The sequence below is a fragment of the Triturus cristatus genome, chromosome 8 (assembly GCF_964204655.1).
Source record: "Triturus cristatus chromosome 8, aTriCri1.1, whole genome shotgun sequence".
Classification (NCBI taxonomy): domain Eukaryota; kingdom Metazoa; phylum Chordata; class Amphibia; order Caudata; family Salamandridae; genus Triturus; species Triturus cristatus.
Genome location: NC_140591.1, coordinates 1,100,014,417 through 1,100,025,005, shown reverse-complemented (window position 1 = coordinate 1,100,025,005; position 10,589 = coordinate 1,100,014,417). Strand labels below are relative to the sequence as shown.

Here is a 10,589-nt window from a genome sequence, read left to right as displayed (position 1 = left end):
AAAATGAACGGTGAAAATGCAAACAGACAAGTAGGCAAAAAGGAAAAAAGCATGACAGACCAGATGTTTCATGTTGGACTATGTCAAGGGCACAAACAGAAGATGCAACATTAAATTACACTTGCTGTCAATGATGGGCTGATGCCTGCTGAAATACCAGCAAAGAGTGGCGATGAGAAAGGAACTTCACGATTTAAGAAGGAAAAATGAACACCCTTCCAGAGGAGGAGTCAAGAAGGCTGCTGACGAACTTGAGTAGAATTGGGCCACAAATGGCAATTATCTAAGTTCAGAAGTCACCTCTGGTTCTGAAGAAGGGAGAAACCCTCCGCATGTCTGGAGATGCCTGAAATGAGGGAGGAAAGGAGGGAAAGGCATTAACCAAACAGCTATAAGGCTAAGGGCCATATGTAGGTAGGGTAACATTTACCACTTCATAAATACCGAATTTTACCGAGTCGGTATTTATGAAGTGGTAAATGCTATGTAGGTAATCAGTCGGTAAAAATTACTGATTCGGAATTGGTCGGTAATTAAGAATCGGTATTTACCGAATCGGTAAATACCGATCGGTAATGGGGGGGGGGGGGAGCACAATCAAGGGTGGCAGGGTGTCACAGTGACACCCTGTTGCACCCCTGATTCCTGCATGTGTGCACATGTGGCACACATACATGCCCTAAGGGCATGTATGTCTGCCACATTGCACACTTCTAAGGGCCAAAAAATGCTTTTTCTAAGACATTCGTCATTTACCACCAACTTTTAGTTGGTGGTAAATAACGAATCCACACAACACCCACACACTACCCCTACATCTCATTTCAGAATTCGGTATTTACCGAATCGGTAAAATTACCGATTCGGTAATATTACCGATTCGGTAAATTACCGAATCCTGAAATGTCCCCCCCTACATACCAAAAGCCTGAATACCGGTCGGTAACGGGATTTTTACCGAAAATCGGCCGTTACCGACCGGTATTGGGCTTCCTACATATGGCCCTAAGTGTGGAAATGAATGCCCTCACCATGGAACAAAGACACCAAGCAAGCCAGACCCTTGGTGAATAGCAGACAAGCAGATGAGGATGAACATCATCATGACCTGTAGCTGGTACGGGTGACTCAGTACAGCAAAGGCCAGAGAATACTAGTAGGCTAGCAATAGGGGACTATGGAAATAATTATTTCACGTGAAAGTAGATCTTAAAACTCTCAAGGTAAATCGTGTCACAGAGGAGAGTATTTAGGGATAGGTTAAAGTGGTTGGATTCGATAGCGTTGAAAAGGAGGATGCAGTGAACCCCTGGAGAAGGGCTAGGAAAGCCTGAAATGCATTGGGTAAAACAAGATACACTGCTATGGATGAATTACATATTCCCTCATGCCCTAGAGAAAGGCCCGTATAGGCAGATCTGTTGCTTCAGAAACATTGGGATAACATACCAACTCACATGTGAATGGAGAAAGAAAATGTGAAAACGAATTTTGGAGTACATGGAATAAAAATTGTTAATCAAGGACAAGTGCATGGTATTTTTGTGAAACAGTCACGAAATCTGCAGTGTGCCTAGCAGTGGAGCGCAATCACGCTCCAGTTCAGATGTAGAGTACAGGTATTACCACACTTTTCTGGGTTGTAATCTACAGATTAGAGCAGAGCAGTAAGAAGTCTGTTTGTGCAGTGATTTCCATATGCTAGGCCCTTTTATCTCTTGGGAAATTTCACAAGGAAAGAAACTCAGAACTGCAACATTATCAAATAACTTGTAATGGTATTAATATCCATCACTCTGACCGTATCTTGCCTACCTGTATAAGGACATTCTCCAGTTGGAAACAGTGATAAGTGGCACACTCTACGGGTTGGAGGAGTGTTACAGCGCTGATACAGGGCAATTGTTTACTTAGTTTTTATGGCAAAAATCAATAATAAAAAAAAAAGATTTTAAAAACCTACTTCATACACATTATGAAAAGGAATAAGACACCAAGTAAATTACTATTTCTTATTTTATTGAGACCTTATAGAAAAATTTAGACCAGCTATTACTGCCTTGTGGAAAAAAAACAATCATACTCGATGGCGACCAAGATATAATTTCACAAATGACAAACCTCACTGATGCTTAAATATTTTCATACTGGCACCAACACTTTGGAAAGGCAGTTAAGAAATTAATCAACATGTATCTTCAATTACTTAACCGGCGTGATTCTTTTATTTGAGTGCCAAAAGATGCAATCATCTTCAGAGACGAAAACGTCCATGGAACAGTTGCTTCCTGATTGCATTATTGGGCCACTGGATGTCAATGGAGTATGTATTCAATGACTGTCATTTGGCCTCGTGTGTTCTTCCACACAGCTCACAGAGTGGTAGTCTCGAGTAACAGTGAAGTCAGCATTCATGTGAAAAAGAACAGAACCTTCCAGTCATCTTCTTTTCTAGTGTTATTTTTTTTAATAAATAAGCTTCATCTTTAAAACGTCTTATTTCCAAGTACATATCTGTGACAGCATAAACAAATTATGTTGAGAAACTGATGTTGACAAATATCCATATCAGTCCAAGGTGGATATACTCCATTGGAATTATAAGAAACAGGTGCACACAATGACACATGTTTACCACTAAATCATTAAAGCATCCAAGTCATTTTTTCATAAGAAGGCACAATTCGCATTATGACGCACAACACATATTGGCATTTTTTAAATCCAAGTTCTTTAAGAAGCATCTTTCTGAATGTTATACCCTTTACCATCTGGCTTAACGAGGGTGAGGTCTATTTGGGTGTTTTGTGGGGGGTGGGTAAAAAAGTGTTTACTCTGACAAGCATAGAAAAGGTAGTAAACAAGACCAATCAATTAGTTAACCACTACTTCACATTGCTATGTACTTCCTAGAAAGAGTTATTTCTGTCATGTCATTTGGCGATGCATAGACTGCAGATCTGGCCCAGAGCTAAGAGGACACTGAAAACTCCTGATGGTGACACAATGAGGCACCATGGTCGAGCTGCCCTTGGGCACACTCAGCCTATGGGAGAGCCAGCACAGGGCTTGGACTCATCTGCTCATTTAAGAGCTATGCCTTCTTTAGAAAACTCCAATAAGACTTCATGACATGTTAACTGAGTTATAACCTACATCAACAATCCCCCCTCTTGTAATTCCCAATCCAAACATGGACACCATTGTAAGAAAGACAGCGGGTGTGAGGCAGGTGTGCCTGAGACACTAAGTGCCGGATCATGATTGAACCTCCAAATTCAAGCCAAAAAAATCAGCCATGGCAAACTTGAGGCACGAATTAGCAAGTGAACAACTGGTGCCAATTATGCTTTAATGAGGAATAACATGGAAACTGCATGTTATTTCTCATTACGGCATGCACAGGCAGCACAACTACACAATCTGCTTCACAGTTGTGAGCAAGGTGCCTCCAATCGCAAACTGCGGGGAAAAAACAGACGCGCTTTGCACACCCCTCATAGACCTGTTCTGGGTGCAAACATTACTTCTGCATCCCAAAAAGAAATGTGTGGCTCCCAAGTGATTTTGGACTAATTGTGCAGCTGCGGTGAAAGGCAGAGCAGTTGCAATGAGAACCAGGCAGCTAAAAATGGAATGCGAGAGGCCACCACAGTCGGAATGGGAGGGCTGCGTGCAAACAAATAGTGAGGAGAAGCTGGTAAACAAGTGTCACTAAAAGGCGATGTGTTTTTTACAACAAAGTGCTTCAAGTTACAGACTTTTACTCCTTTTTAGAGGAAATCCCCCTATAAACACCATGCGAAAATGTGAGTGGTGAAAGAAGGAATGCGCTTCCAACATGCTGCGTTTGATGATAAGTAGGGTGGAAAGGGGGAACCAACTAAAAGTCCACAGAAAAATAAAGCCACACCTGTTAGCTTTGTCAAGTCTTGCTTCTTCAAGTTTATATTTATGCTTTCGAGCGCAACAACTTGCATGTACATACCATTCACACAATAGGATGCTGAGGTCATTAAAATTAAAGAGCAAGACACTACACTTTTTTTTTATAATGTCAAAGTGCCCTAAACCGAAAAAAATATTACAAAGAAAAAATTGTTTCCAGGCATTTAATTACAGTGCTCACACACAATTGCTGAATAGAGATTTTTTAAAGCAGTAAGCAGCATTTGAGATACAGGACCAGCCTATTATCTTCCTAATAGAAAAAGTGCAAATTTTACATTGTACATTAAATTTCATATTCTCAATACATTTAAGACACGGCCAGCGATTTCTTGGTAGCAAGGGACTCTAACAGCAGAATACTAATGATCCTGCTCTCTAAACATAGTTCCATTTGCTTCCCACGTAGTTTTGTAAAAGTAAGTAAAGATTTAGATAATCATTCTATATTGTTGATCCCGAAGTTGGGACATACAGATTCCCAGTCAGTTGCCACTTGGTCTTAATGCAGTGAAACAGAAGGAAAGCACATTGCGTATCAGAGTGAAATATTCCTGAAAGTTTCCTACGGTTTTAAGGTGAGAAGTACGTTATCTTTTGCAACAAAGCAACAAATATACATATTCTGAAAGACAGTAATCAAAAGCTTTAGTGTTAGCCTGACCTTGTAACATTTGGCAAAAACATCAAACGGATTTAAAAAAAAAAAACTTCCAACAATAAGAGAAGTGAGAGATCAGCAACACACTAATGGCGCTGAAATGCATTAACCAGATTCTGTTTTTGTGGGCTATGGATCGCTCCGTTGGAAGGAACTTTGAGGTCAACTGACAAATTAAGCCCAGAGCTTGAACTTGGTACCATTCAACTACAACCTACTACATAGTTCTTCACATGGATATCACTTGTGCAAATGTAAATCGATAAAACACAAAAAAGATCCTAATTTTGTAAGCGTGCTTTACCTAAAATTGACCTAGCAAAAATTAAACAAAATGCAAGTTACAATATCAGTAAATAATTATTTTTTTAAGGGAAAATGTGCGGTAATATGAGATCTAAAAAAGATCCTCTTGCATGGATGCCTAGGCTACACAAATACGTAAATTGACCCCATTACTCTGTGAATTAGTTAGGGGTTTTACATCCTAGTGATATTTTTAATGCTGTTAGACAGGCACCATACACCTAATGCATAAAAAGACTTAAAAAGGAGAAAAGGGATAAGACTGTACCCGCTGATTACTCACACATGTGGTACATTTTGAACTTTTTGGGAATTGGCAAAGAATTTGTGAGGTCTTCTAGAAAGCCAGATCAGTTGTCTTTGTCAGTGTTCACAAGAGTAACACCGATATATGCAGCATTTCCACCAGGAGGAACTTTCCTGGGGATGAACCAAAATAAAAACACAGTAGCCGTTGTAACGTTGTTTCTTCGGTCAAAATACCTGTTCTTTACAAACCCATTCGAAATGGAGGCACCCATTTGCCAATACTAATTATGCTAATCAGGATATTCGACTATGCACGCAGAAAGATAACATCTTAGTCAACTAAATTGAGGTTGGATGCACATCACTTAAATCCAGCTCGCGGTGTTAAAACACTGCCTTTTACTTGTTATATTCATAAATGTATTTTGTGGTTGGTCTAACAATACACAGATAGCATAAAGGGTTCGTTTCAAACTTTCTGACTTCATCTGAACTGCAAAATGAATTAACTGTCCTAACAAAATCTCAAAACTAAGGTTTGAAAACAAAGGGGATAAAAAAAAAATGTAATTAGAAATTGAGAAACATGGAAGAGGCTGCAGAACAAGTTCAGAGCGAGGCACAAGGAATAGATTTTCTTCACTTGAGCTAGTATAGTCATACACAATACTGGGTTACAACCACTCAAACGTTCACATTTCCTGAATTGAGAGGTTATAAAAAAAAAAAAGTTGCACAATAATGCAGAACCAAAAAAGATGTACTTCGTAGAAATTACAGACTAGGATTTGATGTCCCAAATTATGTTAAGCTAATGTAAACCCAGGAGATTTTCAGATTTCAAAAAACCCGAAATGTGCAGTCTACAGTATATGGCACAAACTCTTAATATACTGGCATAATGCATAAGAGGTACTGGATCAAGTTGCTGGTTTGAACCAGTGACATCACATTTATAACCAAGACACATATGAATGGATTTTGCTTCTAAGCACTAGGATGTAATATATTGTAATTTCAGTATACGACCCAGGCTCAAGAGAAGCAGATCAGAATGCTGGCCTGAAATTCCTTCTACCTCACGGAAAAGGATATAATGGTTCGGGCGCTGCTAAATACGCTTTATTCTATGAAGATATTTAATATTGCCTAATGCAAACTTTCAACTTCCAGCACGAACAGAGCAACACACTAGAACGTTTTGATGCATAACTCTAAACCTTTCAAGGGTGCAGTAGGCTTGAAAATTGAGAATAGACTTACAGACCTAGAATTTGAGTCCCCCCCCCCCCCCCCGAAACCCATTCTCTCCAACCTCCTTAAAATGGAAAGTTAAAGTGTATCTCTGATTTGTACCAGCAATGTCATGCTAGTGGGTATAAAATAAATCAGTTTCAACTTTGTGCAATGTACCACTGGTAAGTTGTTGTTGTTGGTTATTTTTTTTTTTTTTTTATTGACAATTTATGGGCCAGAGGCTCCAAAACAGGAAACTAGTTAAAAGTTATTAATTTGATGCAAATCTTGCAAGATTACGGCTTCCACCTAACTCCGTGTTAGCAGGGCACCATCATTCCAGTCCAGGGCATTTGTATTTAAAGTATTTAGCAGGTGTGTCAATTCCGTGGATGCAACTAAGGACTAAAAGTTCCAGAACATATTAGGCTGTCAAATTAAACTCCTTGACTGCAAAATTGGTGGCCTGACATATTGGATCTAGGTGTCAAGCCTACATAGAAAGCTTGCTTGACACTAAAAGTCAGAATTAAAGCAATTCTCACCTGGATACTCTTGTTCAATGTTTTTTGGTCCGCAAAACGGAAAGTGACTTCCCTTGAATTAAAACGACACAAACGGCAAGGTTTGTGTAGGTAAACAGGAGATCTCTACATGCATTTGTGCATTCCTCTGTGCTGTTCAAGTGTGGTGTGATCTTTGTGAATAGCTACCCACAGGATGAACGTGATTTTAAGTTATTAGCTGACAAGATTGACTTAGAAATACTGCTGCTATCCACAATTTTACATCACAAGTTCAATAGGTAATAAAACAAACGTAATCAAATGTTTTGCATAGTAGGGAAACAAGTTTACGCGTATATGCCAGTTTATAGAATGACAACATAAATCCTGCAAACATTATGATCTATTTCACTTGAGGGGGTCCTATAGCCATAAATGAAAAAGGGAAAAAGCAATGGAGAAAAGCTGTTCCAGTCTGAAGAGCCCAGCCAGTAGCGCCATCTACATATTTCATTACCTAGTAGTACATGAAATGTTATTGTAGAAGGGAAAATATGTTGCCATTGGCTTGAACTGCAAACCTGTCCTGAAATAGTTTTGCATTATGCAACTATAACAAAGCAGACATTATACCATGTGCCCAAATTCAAAATGCCAAATTCAGCCAACAGTAATGGCACTCAAATTATAGGTCGGGATATCTCGATTTTACTTTGAGTCTTTGTTATGCTGCCCTGATTAACTTAGTTGGGAATTACAAAAATATATATATTTTTAAGAGATGACTGAATAAATAAATCTGATTTCTCTCGCTCGGTGGGAGGGGACGGGCGATAGTTTGTCCGACATTTGTTAAAGTTTATTAGTAACTCAAGAACAATGTGTAGTTCACCATGTTAACATTAATAGTACCGCAAGAACCCGTTCACTAAAAAGCTTAAGTGCTGCTTCCGAAATGAGTCTTAAATAGTAATCAAAAACCTCTCTCGTGCACTGGGTTACGGTTTCCAAATCTCAAAAACAAACTCCCCAGCTGTTTCTCGATTTTTAGTGCTGCTGTCTTGGGTCCTAGTAATGTCTTCTTGGAAGGTTAACCGTTTTCGCGTTGGCGGTCAGTGCAGTACATTATTAAAGTCCACACTTCAAACCCACAGCATTGGAGTGCTTTAGTACCGGCGAGTGGCAGAATTTAGGTCAGTACCAATAAGTTTGTCAGTCACTGAGGTTCAGTCAGTACCAGGGGCCGTACATAAGTATTCAGGGAGGATTGATTGATCATGTCTGTCACTGGGGTTCGTTCATGTAAATAACCGGGGGTTGAGGTTAGTACGTAGGGGATTGCATCAGTATTTAGGGCGTTAGTGCATGCCAGCATGAGAGGTTAGGCTGTCACGGGGCGGTGGGGGAGGGACACACTGCCGTGGGGACTGTAACTATAGGTTTGCTCATGCTGTATATGGGGCTGTGTATCAGTCACCGCATTCATGCCAGGGACAAGAGGATGGTGTCAACACCTAGAGGTTCGAACAGTCAGTCATGTAGCCACTGATAGTCACGTCAGTGCTGTGGGTTTGTGTAATTCACCTGGGTTTACATCAGTGACTGGTTGATATTTGTTCAGTTCAATCACATAACATTATGACAGCAAGCTCTACCTCGTGGTAGCTTGCCCGACCCGATCCTTTACATCCCAGAGGGTCTCCTCTGGAAGCTTCAACAACTTCACCCGAACATGTTGGATTTGGGCCTGAGCTTGGGTGGGCTCTTCAGGGCCGCTCCGTCGCCCTCCACCTCACCCCCTCCGTAGGTGCTATGGATGATCTGGGTCCTGAACCTCATCTTGTTGAGCCGGGGCTTGGGCCTACTCCCGCCCGAGGGTCTCCTGCTCACCGGCTTCCCTCTGTGCGCTGTCCCCTGCGAGCCGCCGTGGTCCTCCTCCACCACCTGCGAGAGCTTGTGAACGATGAGCCCGGTGGGCAGCACCCTCGACAGACTCCAGCGCCCGGCGGCGCTGCCCTCCTCGGCGGCAGGGGGCGCCTCCTCCCCTTCTACCTCGCCCCGCACCAGCCCCCGCAGGGCCTCGTCGGCCTCGGGGCCCAGGTAGTGGTGCGCCTTGCGGCCGCTGTAGTCTCTGATGTCGATGTCCGCGTCGTAGGCGCCGATGAGCAGCTTGGCCACCTCGGCGTGGCCGTGCATGGCGGCCAGGTGCAGCGCGGTGTAGCCGCCTCCCCCGGCCGTGCGCGCGTTCACGTCCACCGGCAGCCCGTGGCGGCGCGCGAAGGCGAGCAGCGCGGCCAGCAGCTCGTGGCGCCCGTGCCGCGCCGCCCAGTGCACGCAGCTGCAGCCGGTGATGAAGTCCCGCCGGGTGAGCAGCGCCGGCTCGGCGGCCAGCAGCGCCCAGGGGCTGGAGCCCGAGGCGGAGCACAGCATCCAGGCGTGCTCCCGGGGCTCCAGCGCCAGCGGGGCCTCCTCCGAGCCCAGGGACGCAGAGTCCGAGTCCCCTCCCCGCCGGCCGGGGAAGAAGCCGCCGCGGCGGAGCTGTGGAGAGGCGCCGCTCAGCAGCAGCTCGCGGAAGGTCTCCCGGCTGCTGCGGATCGCGGCCACCGGGGAATAGCCGGCGGCCCCGCGCGGGGACCGGGGAGAGTCTGCGGGTGTCGGGTCCCCATCGGTGCTGCCCCCCAGAGGGGCAGGCGCGTCCTTGCCGGACCCCTCCAGCTGCTGGTCAGCCTCCTCGGGGGGCTCAGGTGCGGGCTGGGCATCCTCGGTGGCGACGGTGACGGAGATCACAGGGGTGGGCTGTGGCTGCTGCTCTACAGCGGGGCTCAGCTGCTTCTCAGGTGCCTCTCCCGTGAGTTCCTGGGGGACCTCCTCTCTCGACGCCTGCTGCCGGTACCTTTTCTTCAGGCAGACATACTTGAGCCCGTCCGCCTCCTGCCGCACGCTGCCCAATTCGTTGACGAAGTCTTTGAAGCGCTGCCGGGCGCGGGCCCGGTCCTCTTCGGGGCCAGAGGGGTTAAGACAGCCCTTGAAGCGCTCCAACAGCTCATGGTTGCGGGCCCGGCCGCCCCTCTCTTGCAGAAAGCTGAGCACCATGTCCAGGCTTAGCTCCTCCGCCATCTCCAGGGCGGCACCGGTGCCCCCCTCGAAGGATCACCGCTTCAGCATCCTCCCTGGCGGCAGCAACAGGATGCTGAAGCGGGGTAGAGGCATCGTCTCGGTCACAGCGCGCTGCTTGCAACTGGTGCTCCTGGCAGTTCTTTGCTCTTCATCAGCCTTTCACCCTTTCCACGGTGCCTGCTAGTGTCAGCCTCTCTCGATCTGGTTCTTGTCTCCTGTCTCACTTCCCCGCCTACTCTTTCCAAATCCCAGTCCCTCCCCCAGTTATTATCTCCTCACTTCCGCTCTCTCATTCCCTGCTGGTACCCAGTCCCGCTCCTTCCACTGTGCAGAGCAGCAACCAGTGGTTCATTCTTAATGAAGAAGATTGCCGCTGTTTTTCCCTTAAACGTTTATTTACATCCAGACCTGGATTATAATCCTGGTTTTACCACTAACCAAGACTGATGTCACTGTACACGTATTTGGCAAAAAACGAGTGGGATCATGCGAACATTCTGTATGCAGAACAGTTGTACCTTCCTACATTTCAATACATTATTATTTTTTTTTTTTAATTTTGGGGG

General features: G+C 44.5%; 1 protein-coding gene across 1 annotated transcript; it reads right to left on the bottom strand.

Annotated features, from left to right (window-relative positions):
• Positions 1–1,998: 1,998 nt before the first annotated feature.
• On the bottom strand, positions 1,999–10,281 carry SOWAHC (sosondowah ankyrin repeat domain family member C). The gene has a single exon (XM_085622646.1). The coding sequence runs from the start codon at positions 10,021–10,023 to the stop codon at positions 8,629–8,631; it is 1,395 nt and encodes a 464-aa protein (XP_085478772.1). The 5' UTR covers positions 10,024–10,281; the 3' UTR covers positions 1,999–8,628.
• Between the last annotated feature and the right edge of the window lie 308 nt (positions 10,282–10,589).